Source organism: Polypterus senegalus, chromosome 2 (genome assembly GCF_016835505.1).
Source record: "Polypterus senegalus isolate Bchr_013 chromosome 2, ASM1683550v1, whole genome shotgun sequence".
NCBI classification, from domain to species: domain Eukaryota; kingdom Metazoa; phylum Chordata; class Cladistia; order Polypteriformes; family Polypteridae; genus Polypterus; species Polypterus senegalus.
In genome coordinates, this window is record NC_053155.1 from 197,833,467 (window position 1) to 197,855,234 (window position 21,768).

Below are 21,768 nucleotides of genomic sequence, written 5' to 3' on the forward strand. Positions count from 1 at the left end.
ATTTTAAGGTCCCCACATATTAACCAGGGGGTGCTCATTGTAGTTAAAATGTTAAAAAAAAAAAAAACTTTTGTAATAACATTATTTGAATTTCATTTTTTCTAATAGTAAAATCAAATTATCATTAAAATATTGATATTTAATTACAGTGTGGAAACAATGGAAAACTTTAATTGATAGAACTGCCATGTGTTTTTTTCAGTACTATAACCACCAAGGCTCTGCCTTTTGTTGTCAGTAATGGATTATCATCTCATAATGCATCCCATACTGGCATAACCTCAAAAACTATAGATAGCCTAATCAGCTTGAGTGAACGTAAACCCTTCTTGGCACAAAGCATATACAGTTATATGAAAAAGTTTGGGAACCCCTCTCAGCCTGCAAAATAATTTACTCTACTTTCAACAAAAAAGGTAACAGTGGTATGTCTTTCATTTCCTGGGAACATCTGAGTACTGGGGTGTTTTCCAAACAAAGATTTTTAGTGAAGTAGTATTTAGTTGTATGAAATTTAAATCAAATGTGAAAAACTGGCTGTGCAAAAATTTGGGTACCCTTGTAATTTTGCTGATGTGAAAGCATGTAACTGCTCAGTACTGATTTCTTGCAACACTAAATTGTTTGGATTGGCTCGTTAAGTCTTGAACTTCATAGACAGGTGTGTCCAATCATGAGAAAAGATATTTAAGGTGGTCAATTACAAGTTGTGCTTCCCTTTGACTCTCATCTGAAGAGTGACAGCATGGGATCCTCAAAGCAACTCTCAAAAGATCTGAAAACAAAGATTGTTCAGTATCATGGTTTATGGGAAGGCTACAAAAAGCTATCTCAGATGTTTAAACTGTCAGTTTCAACTGTAAGGAATGTAATCAGGAAATGGAAGGCCACATGCACAGTTGCTGTTAAACCCAGGTCTGGTAGGCCAAGAAAAGTACAGGTGCAGCATATGCACAGGATTGTGAGAATGGTTACAGACAACCCACAGATCACCTCCAAAGACCTGCAAGAACATCTTGCTGTAGATGGTGTATCTGTACATCGTTCTACAATTCAGCACAATTTGCTCAAAGAACATCTGTATGGCAGGGTGATGAGAAAGTAGCCCCTTCTCCACTCACGCCATAAACAGAGTCGCTTGTTGTATGCAAATGCTCATTTAAACGAGACAGATTTATTCTGGAACAAAGTGCTTTGGACTGATGAGGCAAAAATTTAGTTATTTGGTCATAACAAAAAGCGCTTTGCATGGCGGAAGAAGAACACCGCATTCCAAGAAAAACACCTGCTTCCTACTGTCAAATTTTGGTGGAGGTTCCATCATGCTGTGAGGCTATTACAGGAACTGGGGCCCTTGTTAATTTCGAGGGTCGGATGAATTCAACCCAATAAAAACAAATTCTTCAGGATAATGTTCAAGCATCAGTAACAAAGTTGAAGTTACACAGGAGTTGGATATTTCAACAAGACAATGACCCAAAACATAGTTCGAAATCTACAAAGGCATTCGTGGAGAGGGAGAAGTACAATGTTCTGGAATGGCTGTCACAGTCCCCTGACTTGAATATCATCGAAAATCTATGGGATGATTTGAAGCAGACTGTCCATGCTCGGCAGCCATCAAGTTTAACTGAACCTGATAGATTTTGTATGGAAGAATGGTCAAAAATACCTCTATCCAGAATCCACACATTCAGGCTATATGAGAAGTCTCGAGGCTGTTATATTTGCAAAAGGAGGCTCAACTAAATATTGACGTAATATCTCTGTTGGGGTGCTCAAATGTATGCATCTGTCTAATTTTGTTATGATGCATATTTTCTGTTAATCCAATAAACTTAATGTCACTGCTGAAATACATCAGGCACATGTCATATATTAAATGGATGTTGCTACTTTGAAAGCTTAGCAAATGATAAACAAAAATCCAAAGAATTAAGAGGTGTTCCCAAAGTTTTTCATATGACTGTATTGTTAGCATATATTTTCAGTTTAAAATGCTAGCATATGTTTTCAATTAAAAAAAAAAAAGACTTCCCAACATTTTATTCAGCTGGGCAAAAAAAATAATAAAAACAAATATTTTTCTATATAAATGATAAAAGTTACAGCCATGCTTATCATATTTAATAGAAGAATCAGATGGATGTAAGAAATTGCATTACAGTGTTTTTACTTATTTGGAATACAAAGTGCACCTCCAGCATCAATTTCACAGGAGAAAAGGAGAACACATGAGATGATACATTGTGTTCTACACAATGCTACAAATGAAGTGGTTTGCTTTCATTGTCCACGGATATGGAAAACTAGGCAATGCATGCAAATGCAAGAATGAATAGTGGACTTTCTTTTTGAAGAAAGAAGGACCAGCAGCATGTGGTATGTGGCCATGTTTAAGGCATCTTTTAGAATAAAAAAAAATTGAGTACAGCTATATTGGTAAATGTATTGAATCTGGAGCACAAATATGTTTTGAATCACATACATATGATTTTATGGCAGGTGTGCTCACAAGCAAAAAATAAAGCTGACTGTTTATTCTTTCTTTTGCAGACATTGTTGAATGGACAATGTCTGCCTTGTAATGCCATGTTTGTAAAACAAAGTATACAGCCAACATCAATTTGTCATGTGCTGTGCTCTGTACTTGCAGCATGCCCCATCCACAATATGCTATCTTGCGTCTTCTCCTTCCCCACATCAGATTGGTGGTAGCTGTGTACTTTATATACTGACAGCTTTTGTTTTGCTGTAAGACACTTGGCACACTTTGGTACTTGCTGCATGCTTTCTATTTCAAGTTGTGTGAAAACATGCAAGGTGGCTCATTGCGTACAGATTAAGCTGTATGTAAAGAGCACAGGGCTAGAAGGTGACTTTCATGTATTTTCACACACACTGCATACCCAACAGTTTATACTGTACAAATGCAAGAATTAACAGTCCACTTTCTTTTCTTATGCACATATTTCACATAAAACCATGTGTGCATTATTCAATAAATGCGGCAACATATATATATGTATAGCTGTATTCAAATTATGTGTTTTCTTTCTAAACTGCTTCATTCACCACCAAGCATCATGTTGCATCAGTACTTCTTTCTTTATAAAGAAAGGCTACTGTTTATTCTCACAGTTGTATTCATTATCAGGTCTGTCATGTGTATGGTTACACTGAAAAAGAGCCACTTCATGCAAAGTTTGCTCCAACCACAATATGCCACCTCATGTGGTCTCCTTTCCATACATCTGTGAATTTTGTATTACAAGTTCTATAAAAATATTACAATGCAATTTCAGGTTAGTTTATATGCTTTTTTTAAAGTTGACTGAAATTACTGGAACAGTTGTAGTTCTCAGATTATCCTATTATCTTTTTGTTACATGTACTGTAAAAAATATGAGCATTTATAAGTGATAATTTAATTATTGTATAGTTGTCTGAATATTTTGGTAGCAACATACAATAACCGTATTTAGAAGTTCAATTGAAGTGCAGTCCAGTGCAATGTGAAGGTGAGAGACAGCGAGTCACACCTGAATACCAACATTCAGTGACATTGCTTGTGGCAGTGATAGAGGATCTTTCATGAGGGGAAACAACAAACAAATCACTTTTCTGAGCAGACTTTGTGTTAAAGCAGCATGGCATTTTGCAGTGCTGCAAAGTACAGGTGGGACAGGGGGATAATATGCATACGAAGGAAACAAAAGATTTACAAATGCAAAGTCAATTGGCATCAGCTATGGCACTTCTAGTGTTAATGAAATGCCTCATACTGTGAAATACATTTTCTTTTTTTCTTGAAATTATTCTAATTGCTAACTATTTATTGGTTTAAATATTAAAAAAAAAAGTGTAAGACAGTATTTAAAAAGCTCACTCAGTAGCACTGCTATATGTTGTACCTGTTTGGATTTGATAAAACTCTGAATGTTCACTTATGTTTGATATGTAAGACCACATTGGTATAACAAAAAGTTAAAGCATTCAATAATATGCACACAACTGCAAAATAGCTAAAGCGAAATATAACATGTTTCTGTATCAGGTTGTCAGAGAACTATGATTTGTGTTTTTTCTTAACACAATTTTTGGGATGTAATGATTTCCAACTAATGTTTTAATCAGAATAAGATATAATTCAATCTTTACATTGTATATGACTGCAGTTTTGTCATTTTTAGTATAGTTTTTAAATATTAAAAAAAAATTTAAAGAAATTGCTTAATATTTTAGTATACAGATGGCAATACTGCATAAATTAACATTAACTGTTGCAGGTGGAAGCTACAGCTACACGAATTAAGCAAGCTGCCTGCATTTGCACGAGTCGTGTCAGCTGGAAATCTTTTGAGCCATGTTGGACACACTATATTGGGAATGAACACAGTACAACTCTATATGAAGGTTCCTGGGTGTAGAACTCCAGGTAGGTATCTGCATTTAAGATGACAATGGAAATGTGCTTTTTTTGATAGTTCACTCTGTACTCGGGCAGTTATAGTTTCAGAAATGTTTTCTGTGGGAGGGTTGGGGCATCTGCCGGGGTAGAAGGGAAAGAGAGAGCATAGTATTATCTTTTGTCTCTGCAAAGTTATTACAGATTTGCCTTTTTATACTAGATTTTATTTCTGCATTATTTTGAGCTTAGGTTGATATTCATTTCAATTTTAGTCTTCATAATGCAGTTTTAGTTTGTATTTCAAAAATTTTTATACTGTATATACAGTTCCCTGCACAATTATTGGCAACCCTGGTAAACATTAGAACAATCTGGACAAGAACAGGCCATTCAGCCCAACAAAGCTTGCCAGTCCTATCAGCTTATTTCTTCCAAAAAACATCAAGTCGAAAGTCCCTAAAGTCTTGCTGTTTACCACACTACTTGGTAGCTTACTCCAAGTGTCTATTGTTCTTTGTGTAGAGAAAAACTTCGTAATGTTTATGCGAAATTTACCCTTAACAAATTTCCAACTGTGTCCACGTGTTCTTGATGAACTCATTTTAAAATATCAGTCTCGATCCAATGTACTAATTCCCTTCATAATTTTAAACACTTCAATCATATCACCTCTTAATCTTATTTTGCCTAAAAACTGTATAGGCTCAGCTCTTTTAATCTTTCCTAATAATTCAACCCCTATAGCCCTGGAATCAGCCTAGTTGCTCTTCTCTTGACCTTTCCTAGAGCTGCTATGTCCTTTTTGTAGCCTGGAGACCAAAATTGCACACAGTATTCCAGATGAGGCCTCACCAGTGCATTATAAAGCTTGAGCATAACCTCCTTGGACTTGTACTCCACACATCGTGCTATATAACCTAACATTTTGTTTGCCTTCTTAGTGGCTTCTGAACACTGTTGGGAAGTTGATAGCTTAGAGTCCACTATGACTCCTAAATCCTTCTCATAAAGGGCTACTCTCGATTTTCCGTCTGCCTATTATGTATTTAAACCTAAAATTTTTACTTCCTATGTGTAATACTTTACATTTACTGACATTAAATTTCATCCGCCACAAATCTGCCCAAGCCTATATGCTATCCAAGTCCTTCTGTAATGATATAACGGATTCCAAATTATCTGTTAATCCACCTATCTTGGTATCGTCTGCAAACTTAACCAGCTTGTTACTTATATTCCAATCTAAATCATTTATATATATATATATATTAAAAATAGCAACAGCCCTAGCCCTGACCCCTGTGGAACACTACTCTTAACATCAGCCAATTCTGATAAGGTTCCTCGTACCATCACCCTCTGCTTCCTGTGTCTGAGCCAATTCTGCACCCATCTAAAAACATCACTCTGAACTCCCACTTCCTTTAGTTTGATGCCCAACCTCTCATGTGGCACTATATGAAATGCTTTCTGATAGTCAAAATAAACAATATCATATGCTCCACTTTGATGATATACTTTTGTTGCCTCCTCATAGAATTTCCAGCATGTTAGTAAAACACGACCTCCCTCTTCTGAACACATGCTGACTGTTCAGAATAACTCCTGTCCTTGCCAGGTGTTGCTCAATCTTATCTTATCCATAATAATTCATTCCATTAATTTTCCTGTGATGCATGTTAAGCTTACTGGCTTATAGAGTAGTTGCTTGGATCTGCCCTGTCACCCTTTTTATATAATGGGATGATATTTGCCATTTTCGAGTCCTTCTTAATCTCTCCAGTGCACAGTGACTTCCTAAAAATATGTGTCAGGGGTTTATATATGTACTCACTAGCCTCCTTAAGAACTTGAGGGTAATATTATCTGGTGATACTTCTCCCTCTACAATTTTCAAAAGCCTCAGTACCTCCTTAGTAGTCTCTGGTACATCTGGGAGGTTATCCTCTTGCTAACTTGTAAACACCTCAGAAAAATGTAAGTTTAGGGCATCCGCTGTTTCATTGTCTGTATCTTTTAATTCCATTTTACTATTTCTGATGCACTTGACCTCCTCCTTGACTGTTCTTTGACTTTGCCGCATCTGCTTAAAATTTGCCTTACCAAAGTTAAACTTAACAATTTTAGTCCATGCATCTGTACTTGCAAAAAACTGAGAATTATGTTATGATCACTTGACCCTAGTGGTTCAACCACTTCTACACCCTCAATTCTGTCTCGATTATTACAAAATACTGAATCCAGACAAGTTTTACCCCATGTTGGTGCTTTAACATACTATGTTAAAAAACAGTCACTGATTACTTCTAAAAACTCCTACTCTTGTGCTCCTTCATCTGCAAGGTTATCCCAGTTAATATTTGGATAATTAAAGTTCTCCATGACTATAATATCTCCCTGTAAACTTGCCTTTTTGATATTACTAAAAAGATGTGTGTTGAAATTACTATCTTAAATAGGTGATCTATAACACACTCCTAAAATAAGACCTCTTTCCCAAATATTTTCCAGGTGAAGCCATATGTCCTCACTAAGATGGGGCTTATCGTCCAACTGAAGAAGATTTACATTTAAATTCTGTTTGGCATTAACAGCCACCCCACCTTCTTTTTCCTAAAAAATGTGTCTCTCTCTGTATTACACTCATCCCCATCTTTTTTATTCAGGCAGGTTTCCGTTATTGCTATAATATCATAATTATGCTCTTCTATTTTTGATACTTCTCACATTAAGGCAAGCTATTTTTAATGTGTTACTCCTTCTACATTTAAATGTTTGCTTAGAATTTACATTAGTACAATTTTTTATTTCTATACCCATGTGTGTTCTTCCATGTGTAGATCTAAACCTGGCTTGTCCTAAACTCCCTAACCAAAATCCCAACCCCACACCCCCCCATTCCCTAGTTTAAACGATCTTCAACTAACCTAATAATATGCCTCCCCAATGCATTGGTGCCCCTCCAGTTAAGATGTAACCCGTCACGGAGGAACAGGTCCCATCTGTGCCCCATAAACCTATACCCTTCTACCCTGCACCAAGATTTTAGCCATGTGTTAAGCTTTCTAATCTCCTCAATCTTATGTAGAATGGCGTGTGGCAAAGGCAGAACTTTAGAGAAGACTACCTTGTCAGTTATGCTCCTCAGCAAGGCAGCTGAGTAAACATTTTTTTTAAATAATCTTTTACCTTAATTTCTCACTGGAAAAATGAGAGAAATCCTGCTGTCAACTGAAGTAAATTTATTCTAAGAAAAAATAATCTCATTAAGAATTAATAATTTTTTTAATACAAACTCATGTGCACTGATAATTGAAAACTGAAATTCTTATGAACTAAGTGTAACTGAAGCCTTTTTTCTTCTATATATTTCTTTTTTAAGATGATTAGAGTGTGTTGAAAATTTCAAGCAGTAATCCATCACATCCTGCGTGGGTTATAAATATGAGGTGGCAAAGAGGCCTCATTTTGAAAGACAAGAGAATATAGAATTTAAATGGGAAAAAAATGTGTTGATCTTCGAGTCTGGGTAAATGGCTATTAAAAAAAATAAAATTAAGTTTAAAAATCTGAAAGGAAGCAGTGTTTGAGAAATACAGAAAAAATACCATCCTAGGGTCACCAAGTTTTCAAAACTGCCATCAGATGTCACATACATGCCAAAAGATTATTTCAGAGCCATGTCAGAAGAAAAGCCTTTCATGACATTTATTCACAAACATAAGGGCCTGGAGTTTGCTAAACGCTGCTGGGACTTTGATTGGAACCATGTTCTGTGCACACACAAAACAAAATTTGTGCTTTTTGGCACCTAGCAAGGCAGTGAAACAAAACAAATGTCCAAATCAACACAAAAGTGTTTAAAGGAGCACAAATCTTCTGCCGTGGCCGTCTCAGTCCCCAGACCTAAACCATTGAAAATATTTGGAGTGAATGGAAGAGGAAAGCACACAAGAGGACTCTTGATGATCTAGAGATGATTCTGTAAAGAGGATTGGTCTTAGATTCCGTTCTCTATAATCTCCAACTTTATAACATGTTTTAGGAGAAGACTCAGTACTGTTTTATTGCCAAAGGTTGTACAAAATATTAAGGGGTGCCAATAATCACAGCACTGCACGCAAATTATCATCCCAGATTTAACTGGAATAATGAAAACAACATGGCTGAAGTAGCCTGATAATGAAAAAATGTAAAGAAAAGGAATATACTTCTTTCTATTTTGCAATATTTAGTTTTCTACAGTCCCACCCATGACCATAAACTTGAATTTGAGAGATAATTGTGAATTTCCCCTTGGGATTAATAAAGTATCTATCTATCTATCTATCTATCTATCTATCTATCTATCTATCTATCTATCAACTTGGACTTTAATGCTTTTTTTGTTCGACATACTGATCACTTTTAGTCATTGGGTGTGTCAGACTTGCCAACTGCTACTTCCTGATCACATCACAAGACTATGTCAATTTACATGATTGAAAATCACTGAGCTTTTCCAACACGGTGGAAATAGCTTTTTGCCTGACTGAGCTGGTGCTGTTTAAAGGTTTAACACATACGGAAAATTCAGCCACAGTCTCAGCCCTTTTCTTTTTCCATTCTGTTGTACACAAAACTTGAGACAAGCGAGCCTCTCTTATATGCGAGGTCCAAAACACGAGTGTTTCTTCTTTCTCAACACTACATTATATGTATTGTACTTTTTTCGATGAGCATTTATTAGTTGTCAGCTCTCCCGGATTGGTTGGAGAGTGAAGTACTGGGTATGTCACAATGCACAACTGAACTTCACATGGGTACTCTGATTGTTGGTGCTTTCAACATTACTTTTTCTTTGTCCAGAAATACTGTAGGTCCTAGGTATATTTTTGTATAGTGTCAAGGCTTAGGAGTATCTGAGATATGAGTAGCCATAAAACAAGGACAGCAAGCACCTTGTGACAGAGGCAGCATATGATATTATGAAATGTGATATTTATACAGAGAGAGACAGTCAAGGTGTGGGATATATTAGGAAGCAAATGAATGGTTAATTCTGTAGTATGATGTGTTATAAACAGGAAGAATTGGCAAGCCAAGGGACTTTGACAAGAGCCAAATTGTAATGCCTAGACAACTGGCTCAGAGAATCTCTAATATTGTCTTGTGGGAGTGTTCCTGATAGTGATTAGTATGAACTTACCAACAACAACAACATTTATTTATATAACACATTTTCATACAAAAAATACAAAATGAAGAATATATATACACTTGGGATTCAAAGTGTAATGAATTTGTGTGATTTTACAGAAAAGGACCTGTAGTACAGATTTAATTTAATTTTGGTCATGAAAGAAACACAGTGCACAATGCATTGCAGCTTGTTGCATATGGGGCTATGTAGCCATAGACTTGTAGACTTCCCATGCTGACCCTTGTCCACTACTAAAAGTGCCTACAATGGGCATGTGAATATCAGAACTGGACCATGGAGCAATGGAAGAAAGTGGCCTGGACTGATGAACTGCAGGTTCTTTCAAATAATGTTGCCATCCATGTGCGTGTGCATCATTTACCTAAGGAAGAGATGGCTGCAGGATGCACTATGGGAAGAAGGCAAAACGTAATGTTTGGGACAAAGACTCATCTTTCCTCAATTCATCCTTTGCTCCACAGTTTAAACTTTGACCATCAGATACTTCAAACATGATTAAAGTTCACATTGCAGACTTTAAGTGTATTGGCATGCATTTCCATCACACTATGTAAAAATCACAACACTTTTGATGTAGTCCTCCCATTTAAAATTAAGAGCAAAAAGTATAATCTTTCAGCTGTTCTGTGAGAGAGAGAAAGAATGAAAAGAGGGAGGGGCAAATATTTTAAAACATTATTCTGGCACCATTATTATTTTTCTTATTTTCATAAAATTATTATTATTGTTACTTATTTTTACAAAGTTAAGCATTTTCAGGGACAAGTGAAATACTAAAAAAAAAAAATACATAGAACACATTAGCAGGTTTAGTTTTTCACCAGTTTCCACACTCTAGACAGTTTTGTTAGGCTACTAATAAACTTTACCCATAGCTTAGTGGTGATACCACCAGCTTGATAATTATACAAACTTTGTAACACTTCATTGCCAAATGAGCCGTTTAAAGCATTAGTAATTAGTCGATAACATTCTGCTCAGGTGTGCTTACCTAAGGACTCTCTTTCATTGCGTCAAAGAATAGTTTAATTTTCAAAAAGAATTTTCACCTGTGGGAATTTCTCCTGTGGAGAGTGACCGTTGAGTAGTTCTCACAAAATACAGCCTGAGAAATACACTGAAACATTTTTCGTTCACGATTTTCTGTTTTTAAGGGCCAGTTTTTGTTGATCAGTACATTTCAATTTCAGGCTTTTGAATTACACCTTGATGTATAAGAAGTGCAAAAAAAGCCAGCCGTTGGTCACAACTTTCATTAGGCCACATGTGAAACTTCATTTTGATTTCAGTTTGGGCTTTTGTTTTAGCCATATTTCTCATTTAGGCGAATATATTGTTGTATATGAACAGACAGAAGAAGATTGTCATTCACTAATGCATCTGTCTTAAGTCTTGGAGAGCCAGTAAATGGCAACTGAAAGTTTTCCATCACTCTTGGGATTCCACTTACATTCAGAAGTGGCATCTTAATTTTACCAGTTGATAAAAGCCCTCACCTTTGTATGCTTCAGCAGAACTAGAGTCTGTAATGCTGCTGCTGTCTATTTCTGAAGATTTTTACTGTTATCACATAATAAATTTCCTTCTTCAAATGCTGTATGTTTAGACTCCCACATTCAGGTTCTTCTGTTGCTGAAAATGCTATGTTAACAGCCACCCTTCATTACTAGCTGCTGTACATTGAAGACACAAACTCGGAGATGTCGGTGTGCGTGAATCTAATGGTGAATGGCTTATTCAGGGGTAACAGTAAAGAGGACTCACTTGTCAAGTCTAGCATGAGGAATATTTCTTTGAAAAACGCAAGAACAAATATTTATTCATATATTTTTATTAGTTTTGCAGCCCTGACAGCCAAGCTTATGAAAACAGATTTTTTTTTTTTTTTTTTTGTAAATTATTTTATTTCAGTTAATCTTTTCAGCCGCTTTAATATTTTTGTGTTTTAGTTTTTCATCTCATTTGGGCTTATGTTGTTTCTATTTTGGGATTTTTTTTTTTATTTAATAGTTTTAGTTTTCAGTTTAATTTTAATAACCTTGTCTCTTAGACCCCCCACTCTGTTAACTGTAATTTATAGCTTATTCTACTGGTTGGAAGGCCCAGTGTTCTGCCAATTTCCTTTATTCATGAAATAATCCTATGTTTGCTTGTGACAGGCAGAGTGGTGGCTCTGAGGCTAGGGATCTGCACTGGCAATCAGAAGGTTTCCGTTTCAAATCCCGTATATGCCAAGAGAGACTCTGCTCTGTTGGGCCCTTGAGCAAGGCCCTTAACCTGCAATTGCTCCATCCTGGGTATGACGTTAATCTGCATCCATCCCTGCATGTAGGCCCTCCAACCTGCAGGGAAAAACCTGGGGGTTGGTGGCAGAATTGTCACTCCAGCCACCATAAAAAACCTCACATTGTTCCATTCCATCTGAACTAGTGTGGTGCTGAGGTGTCACCATGGCTGCACTTGGGTCTGGATCCTGAGTTGGTTTGTCATGTGGTGTGGGTGCAGCAATGCACTGTATCAGCGCATGCTCCTAACCTCTTATGTTTGCCCCTTTATCTGACTGGAAAGCACAGTAAGCATATACACATCCATTTTGTATATTTTTCTTTAGTTTTTTGTTTCTGTAATATTTTCTAATTTTAGGGTATGCTTATACAGCATGTCTAATAATTTTTTTTTTGTAAGTTATTTTATACAGTTTTATCTTTGATGTACTTGCTAGGTACTGTTTACATCTGTAGCATCTTCATGACTACTTCAGTGTTGCTGTTTTAATTGTTATTTAATATATTAATTTCTTGATTTATTAAATATCTATTGCGTTCCCAGGCATTTGAACTTCTATTCTTACAAGGTTAGACACTTTTTTCTTTTTATTAGTGCTTTCTAGTGCTTGATTTTCTCATTCTGCCTTAAATATTAATGTACATTCTATTATCCAGATTTTAAGTGCCCAAGGGTGTTATCAAATTCTTTACTGGAATTTGCAGCGTTTTATTGTGGTGTTTGGTGCATTTGTAGTTTTTAAAAGCATTTGCAACAGAAATAAGTGATGAGTGGAAAGTCATTTTATACCATTTTCTTGTTGTGACTTAATACGACTGCAGTTTTCATTTTTTGCTGTGTTTTTGTTTTAGCAACTTAACTACAATGCATTGCAATGCAGTGTTTAATATTGTGATTTTGGATGGGTGTACAAAGTGCTATTTTAGCACAAATCCTGAGCCTCAGGTGGTGGTGGTTTTATTTTTCCCCAAATTGACACAAAAAGTCTTTGAAAGTCGGCAAGTTGCCACTTGCAAGGTATGTTAGATATTATCCAAGTGTCTTACAGGCTCCCATTGTTTTTTGACTTGTCACTAAAGTTCCACACTTGGGTTAATCGTTCACATAAGGGTATATTGACCAATTCAGTTATTTAATTCTCATTTTCAATTTGGGAAGGACTTAATGGCTGCAAGACATTTGTGGAGGTACTGTAAGGAGGATAGACTGGAGTTGTGTCATAAAGACCATTATCATGTTTTCATCTGGGAAATATTGTATGAGACAGAAATGGTATTGAGGAACATTACCCAGCAGTTACACATTCCAGGTAACATTGCATAGTTTAGTTCTTAACAGATTAGCATAAGTAACATTGTGCACTAGTCATACAATACAGTTAAATCAAGTGAATAATGATAACAAGCATAGCTAAATTTGTTCTAGTATAGATCAAATCATCCTTAACAGCATTCAGGTGATCAGATGCCATATTATTTCACCATGTAAAGGTATGAGCCTGTAAAATTGTATAATATGTGCCTGCTTCCTATGAGCTATCCATGCAAATGTGTTTTAAGTGTGAGAGGTTACCCGAACTACATAAATATGATAACACCCCATAGTGTATGCCTACCTTAACATGTTTTTTATATTTTTATATATATATATATATATATATATATATATATATATATATATATATATATATATATATATATATATATATATATATATATATATATATTATTCTTTCATTTAGTTTTAACTTGCAGCTCATAATAATAATCCTTCCCTGGCAGTGGACATTTTATTGCAGTTAAGGTATCATATTCAACAGTGACTTACTTGATTTTTATTTATTTTAATATTATCATGTCTGTTTACTGCATGTTTGTCATTTATGAACATGGAGAAAATATCAGTATGGCTTTGCCACCACAACTACATAAACAGGGACTTCTGAATGAATCACGTTTATCTCCTAAGATACAGGAGTTCGAATTACAAGTCTTTGTTTATGAAGGGTGTATGTAGTTTAATATCTTTCCTTTCATTTCAAGGTATCTTCAAAGTTGCAAGAATTAAAATGGCATTTTACATTGAGATGTACTGACAACTGTTCGAAAGAAATATATGAGATGCTGAGCAGCTTAACAACTTAATGTCCTTTCATCCATCTGCTTTTTCCACTAAAGCATTTGGAACCTTCCCTTCAGTTTCTGGCCCCTCTCCTCCTTTGCATTGGAAAGGAAAGAGGCTGATGATATTGAGTGTTTTATATTGGGTTAAATGGATCTCGCTAACCTTATTTTTGGATTGGTCTGCTCTTTCACCATTGGTTTAGCGCACACACACGCAGATCAGTTAAGCACTGATTTTAAATGATACCTGCAAAACTTATCAATCCTTAGTACTTTACATAGCTTCAGCATGTACAATAACCTAGGCCTAAAGGCTACTTTAGTCCCAGAGAATAACTTAAACACTTAAGAGGTTAATACACCTTCATGGGTGGCTCTGCACATAACCGAGACCTTCAAGCTGATGTATCATGAGCTCTGATTATGCACTTAGACACAAGTGTAGTCTAAGTAGTAAAGGTAGTATGCTTAATGTTTTCTGTATAAAACAGTCCTAAAGACTGCATTTATAGATCATCAACCGTTCCTTTCAGCAAAAAACTTGTAACCCAGGCAAAATAAAAGCAGATGGCTTTTTATTACAATACTTGCAGTTCCAAAATGATGATTTTTATCTCACATGACAATGACTATCTAGGAATACAACCTAAAGAATTCTGTGCTGCCTCCTCCTCTTTGTTTTTTAATTCTGCTGTTCTTTCTCACTTAATTTTGCAATTTCCACCAGTCCTTAGCTGCAATGCCTCACCCAAACAGCCCTCCCACCATTCCTCTTTTTCATTTGTTTTGGGAAAGCTTTTTTGCTTTATATTTTAGTTACTGTGGTGTTACTTTTTTTTATAAATAAAGGACACATACTGTGCACAAAAAAAGAGTAGCATAAGTTTGCTTTGTTTGCAAATTGTTTTTGTTAATTTTAGTGATATTGTGGTTATTTTAGGAAAAAAGAAATCAATTTTGAGACCAAGGACAACTTAACATTGTGTTTGAATTGTAATTAATGTTGATAAAATATTTTAATGACAAAAACTAACCTTACAACTGACTCTTCAGGATTGCATCAGGATTGCATTATACTTGTAAAGGAGACAAACTATATAGAGATTAACAATGTAGCCGGAAATCATTTCAGCGAGCACAAAGATATAACTAACCTATTTAAGGACCACTATAAGTCTTTGTAGTACTTGCTTTATAAGTGAAGTGGGGTTGAAATCAAGAGTTTTAATTTCGTAGGAGGAATGCTGGAAGCCCTGACAGTTGTCCAATGAAATTTTAAATAAAATAGGTTTTCAACTCCATTATTGCTGGCAATATTATTGAAGCAAGAGAAAATAAAATTCTAGGAAAAATGTTACCGCAGTCATGAATTGCGGTCTTTGCAAAGGAAAGTAAACACTTGCTAGAATGTGCAATATATATACCATTTTTACTTCTAAATTAAAATGGTAAGATCTTGGTAAAAGTTTTAGCTAATGGAACAGAAAAAAAAATTTCCTTCTTTAATTTCGCAAAATAAAAACTGATTTATTACAGAAATAGACTTAATATCCAGTCTTTGGTGCTTTTTTAAATGTACTATATACTCTCTCCTGCAGTCTCCTGAATCTCCAGAGATCTTGTGCCGAAAAAGCTTCTGATACAGTTGGATGGTGGACATGGGGAAAATATATAAACTCCACACTGAAATCACTCAAGCCTTCAACCTAGGTCTCCTTGTTCCAAGGCAGCAGTACTACCTTGCCACCCTTATGCCAATTACAGTGCATCCAGAAAGTATTCACAGCGCATCACTTTTTCCACATTTTATGTTACAGCCTTATTCCAAAATAGATTAAATTCATTTTTTTCCCTCAGAATTCTACACACAACACCCCATAATGACAACGTGAAAAAAGTTTACTTTAGATTTTTGCAAATTTATTAAAAATAAAAAAATCACATGTACATAAGTATTCACAGCCTTTGCTCAATACTTTGTCGATGCACCTTTGGCAGCAATTATAGTCTCAAGTCTTTTTGAATATGATGCCACAAGCTTGGCACACCTATCCTTGGCCAGTTTCACGCAATTCTTTTTGCAGCACCTCTCAAGCTCCATCAGGTTGGATGGGAAGCGTCAGTGTACAACCATTTTAAGATCTCTCCAGAGATGTTCAATCAGATTCAAGTCTGGGCTCTGGCTGGGCCACTCAAGGACATTCACAGAGTTGTCCTGAAGTCACTCCTTTGATACCTTGGCTGTTTGCTTAGGGTCATTGTCCTGCTGAAAGATGAACTGTCGCCCCAGTCTGTGGTCAAGAGCGCTCTGGAGCAGGTTTTCATCCAGCATGTCTCTGTACATTGCTGCAGTCATCTTTCTCTTTATCCTGACTAGTCTCCCAGTTCCTGCCGCTGAAAAACATCCCCACAGCATGATGCTGCCACCACCATGCTTCACTGTAGGGATGGTATTGGCCTGGTGATGAGCGGTGCCTGGTTTCCTCCAAACGTGACACCTGGCATTCACACCAAAGAGTTCAATCTTTGTCTCATCAGACCGGAGACATTTGTTTCTCATGGTCTGAGAGTCCTTCAGGTGCCTTTTGGCAAACTCCAGGCGGGCTGCCATGTGCCTTTTATTAAAGAGTGGCTTCCGTCTGGCCACTCTACCATACAGGCATTATTGGTGGATTGCTGCAGAGATGGTTGTCCTTCTGGAAGATTTTCCTCTCTCCACAGAGGACCTCTGGAGCTCTGACAGAGTGACCATCGGGTTCTTGGTCACCTCCCTGACTAAAGCCCTTCTTCCCCTGATCGCTCAGTTTAGATGGCCGGCCAGCTCTAGGAAGAGTCCTGGTGGTTTTCTAACTACTTCCACTTACGGATGATGGAGGCCACTGTGCTCATTGGGACCTTCAAAGCAGCAGAAATATTTCTGTAACCTTCCCCAGATTTGTGCCTCGAGACAATCCTGTCTCGGAGGTCTACAGACAATTCCTTTGACTTCATGCTTGGTTTGTACTCTAACATGAACTGTCAACTGTGGGACCTTATATAGACAGGTGTCTTTCTAAATCATGTCCAATCGACTGAATTTACCACAGGTGGACTCCAATTAAGCTGCAGAAACATCTCAAGGATGATCAGGGGAAACAAAATGCACCTGAGCTCAATTTTGAGCTTCATGGGAAAGGCTGTGAATACTTATGTACATGTGCTTTCTCAATTTTTTTATTTTTAATAAATTTGCAAAAATCTCAAGTAAACTTTTTTCATGTTGTCATTATGGGGTGTTGTGTGTAGAATTCTGTGGGAAAAAATGAATTTAATCCATTTTGGAATAAGGCTGTAACATAAAATGTGGAAAAAGTGATGCGCTGTGAATACTTTCCGGATGCACTGTATACGGTGTTTTTTTATCTCACACCCTCATTTATCTTTGGCATTAGTATTAAATTTGATAGGAAATTTTCATAAGATTGATTCAAAATTTATTTTTATATTTTTTTTAAATGGATTCTATCAACCATTGTAGATCGCTTTTTGCTGACTGTATCAGAGTAGTCTAAATACCTGGAAATTATTAATATAATATAAGTCTTTTTAAAACATAATTTTGATAATATGATAAAACACTTTAAACTAGATGTAAATAGATGCCTCTCCCAAGATGATATTTTAGTTTGGAGAGTTAAATGTCATTAAAATGAATATCCTCGCAAAGTTCAGGTCATCACTGTATATAAGAAGGCAGCAGAAATTTAAAGCTGAGTATGACATGGCACTATCCCACATTTCAATTTTAATAAAGGGCTGAAAATATTCATACAGTAAAACTTTTTAAACTGGAAGAAGACCATAACAACTATAATTGCTTCGTTGGCAATGGAAGGGAAATCCTGCTCACAGTAAAATTCACTATCCATTTATCAGAAATCCATTTGCTGTTCCTATACATGACAAACATTTATTTTGTTTTAACTTGTGTAGTATTATGTCTATGTAAGTTGCTTAATATTAAAACGTTTAGAGATGTCAATATTAATAATGTACTTGTGTTCTTCAATATGTTGTGCTTTAAATTTAGTCTCCCAGCATCACACTTTTATTTTCTATATACAAGTTAAAATCTTTGTCAAAAGAAACCCACCCAACTTCCCTCATTTTTCAGGTAGCTAGTTTGAATGAGATGCGGAGCGCATTTACATAGTGTAGACACTAATCAGTTAAAATTTCAGAAAAGGAATGGAATTTGGCCATTCACAAAATACTTTCTACAACAACAACATTTATTTCATTATTTATATAGCACATGTTCATTAAGTATAGCTTGAGAGAGTTGTATAATTGCAAAGAAACAAATACAAACACACAGTAGAAATAAAACGAATAACCTTGATTTTGTTGGCATTAATCTTGAAATTATAATGTCAGGAGGCAAATTTCTTTGTGTAAGCTGTCCTGTTATTGTTGGTGATCAATTCTGTGAGGGGTTGCATCATCAGCAAATGTGATGATGGTTTTTGAAATGTGTCTGGCCACACAGATGTTAAACAAGGAGTGTAGAATACATTCATCACATTACTCTTTGTAACACCCAGGTTGAGTAACACTGTTAAGAAAGCGGGGCTCCTAATCTGCACATACAGGGATCTGCCAGTTAGGATGCAATGTAATACCCATTGAAATGCTGATTTCTGGTATAGCAGTTTTTATTTTCCAGGCATGCCTGTATAGTAGTAAGTGTAAAGAATATGGCTTCCTTGCTGCACTGGGTTTAATATACTGTATGTAAGCTGGAGATGGTCTAAAATATATGCAGTAGAAAGTTTTGTGTGCCCTGCAATCAGCCTAAAAATTATTCCCTCACATTGAGAATGAGACAGTTTAGTTTCTTTTTTACAGGAATAATTGATGGATTTTTAAGTAGGTGGGAACCCTAGGCTCTTCTAGTGAATAATTAGAAATATTGTAAACACACCAGGTAATAGGTGGATACAGATTTTTAAAACATATTCTGTAATTTAATCTGGACCAGCTCATTTATGGATGTTAAATATCTTTACTTACTTTCCCAAATTCATACCTATGTTTTTTGTGTGTTTCTGTGTTATTGGCCTGAAATGGTTTGTACAAGGTGTCACTAACTTACACGTGTCAGTGTGATATATTGTTTATTTTTAGGAACGAAATAGTTTGTTTTACACATTTTAAACATACTATGCACCCAGTTTTCCACACATCTTTGGAATAGTTCTGTGACAACCAATGTTCAAGTAATGATTAATTTGTGTAATATTCAGATTAAGCTAGCTCTTTAAAATTTAGAAATGTGTATACCAGTTTACTGACCCTTTTTTTTTTTTTTTCCCTTGGGTGCTGTTCTCTTCATTTGCTCAACTTATAATATTGGATATTCAAATCCAGTAATTCACAGTTTTTGTACAATGAAAGATCTAAAATTAACAAAAGCTTTCCTGAGTGGATTACCCAGTAGCTTCTGTTGATCTTAAAATGAGCAATTGAACATATCACAAAAATGCACAATGGAGCTTAACCTATGTAGTTACCATTTTGGATGTGTAAATGGTACAGTAAATTGAAGTAACTCTAATACCTAGGTATAAATTAATTTCAATACTATATAAAATTTAGTACATTTTGGAAAACTATAATGCAAAATATTGTATACTAGCAGAATACCCGCGCTTCGCAGCGGAGAAGTAGTGTGTTAAAGAAGTTATGAAAAAGAAAAGGAAACATTTTAAAAATAACGTAACATGATTGTTAATGTAATTGTTTTGTCACTGATATGAGTGTTGTTGTCATATCTATATATATATAGCCCTCACTGACTCATCACTAATTCTCCAACTTCCTGTGTGGGTGGAAGGCTGAAATTTGGCAGGCTCATTCCTTACATCTTACTTACAAAAGTTGGGCAGGTTTCATTTCGAAATTCTACGTGTAATGGTCATAAATGGAAGCTATTTTTCTCCATATAATGTAATGGAGTTGAGCTCGATGGCTGTGGGGGGCAGAGTTTCGTGTGACATCATCACGCCTCCCACGTAATCACGTGAACTGACTGTCAACGCATTACGTGGAAAACCAGGAAGATCTCCAAAAAGCGCTGAAGAAAACATGCACTATACAATTGAGAAGCCAGCGAAACAATAAGAAGCGAGCAAGTGACACATACTGTACAAGCATATTCATGCCTGCAGCTACTTCGGGGAAAAAAAGCACGGTGTAAACCTAAAGTTTAAATTAAGTTCATAGACAGGCTGCCGCTGGCGTTTGTCATGCCCACGGCTAATGCGGGATACAAGTTTAATGAGAGGACGCAGGGTATAAACGACAGTTTTGATCACTTTCTAACTAAGTTCAAATTGCTGGTCAAAGGCTTTGCTTATGCAAATTCTGAGAGACTGTGGTTGTGGGGTGATTGACAGTTAAGGCAGGTGGAGAAGTGACGTCATCATCTCCCCTCCCATTCACCTCATTTTGCTCTGAGCTGAGCTCCACGGCTAACGCCGTCTTCCGAAGCAACTTCGTCACACTGCCACCAAATACTCACAGAAAAATCCACAAGTTAATACACACGCTGTCTCTAGAGTTTCTCCACACTGAATCCTCCAGGCACTACTTACAAAATGTTACATTGACAATCGTGTTGCGTTATTTTTAAAATGTTTCCTTTTCTTAGCACAAGCAAAGCTGAGAAGCTTCGATGCATGTGCTCCATAACGCGTTAAAAAAGAATGCATTTAATCACACTTTGCATTACAAGCAAAGGGGAACTTTTGTCAATGCATGATTTCCTGGTACACCGATTACATTGATCAGCTTCGATTCATTTTACCCTCGCACCTTTGGTTTGAGAAGAAGTATGAAAAAATATGAGGTTAACACAGAAAAACAGATCACCAATTCAAGCTTTATGAATAATCGATTCGCCATCAATAATTGTTTTGGTAAAGCCATACCAGTGTAATCCTCCTTCCATTTTATAATTTTTCTGCCACTAGCCATGATTAAATGAACGTTAAAAAAGTAAGAGCGAAGCGAGGGTGACTTATTCAGGCAGGCATATATATGACAGCAACACTCATGACAATGTCAATCATGTTACGTTATTATTAAAATGTTTCCTTTTCTTTTTCATTACTTCTTTAACACACTACTTCTCCGCTGCGAAGCGTGGGTATTTTGATATATATATATATATATATATATATGACCTCCAAAGAGCGCGGAGACTTTTGATCACGTGGACGTGTCTCCAAAACTGGGGTCTCCTGCCCAGCAAAGTCGAGCAGCCGGCGCGCAAGATAGCTGTGCCGCCTTTGAGACGCTGACTGCGCTTCTGCCTTAAGTCAAAGTGAGTACTTTTAATTTTTTTCATCCTCCCCCTGAGCTATAGCCCAGACAAGTGCAAACATGGGACCCCTTTTCTACACTGCGGCTAATTAACTAATATTAAGGCAATTCTCACTTTCATTTGCACGTATACGATTATGAGGTCGTCAGCTCGGATTATGAAGACGCGCACAGCAGTGGAGGACTGACAGTACCATCACAGCCGATTAATGGCAGGGACGTCTCACCAGTCTACACAAGACCCACCGCAACTGTCCCCAAAAGGCGCTCATATCATCAGCGAACACATCTCTCTATACAATATAAAAGAAAAAGGAAAGTTTCCTTTCTTTACACCTTTTTTCCTTTTATCCCAAACCAAAGCCTTTCTCTCTTAACAC

The 21,768-nt window shown here is 36.3% G+C and overlaps 1 protein-coding gene across 6 annotated transcripts in view; it reads left to right on the forward strand.

The window, feature by feature from the left end:
* The window catches only part of kdm6a (lysine (K)-specific demethylase 6A), a 548,877-nt gene that overhangs the window by 492,930 nt on the left and 34,179 nt on the right, over positions 1–21,768 (forward strand). For all 6 annotated transcript variants that reach the window (XM_039745151.1, XM_039745155.1, XM_039745152.1 and 3 more), the window contains one exon: positions 4,290–4,438. In XM_039745151.1, the coding sequence (XP_039601085.1) occupies positions 4,290–4,438 (149 nt within the window). The remainder of the gene's footprint in view (positions 1–4,289; positions 4,439–21,768) is intronic.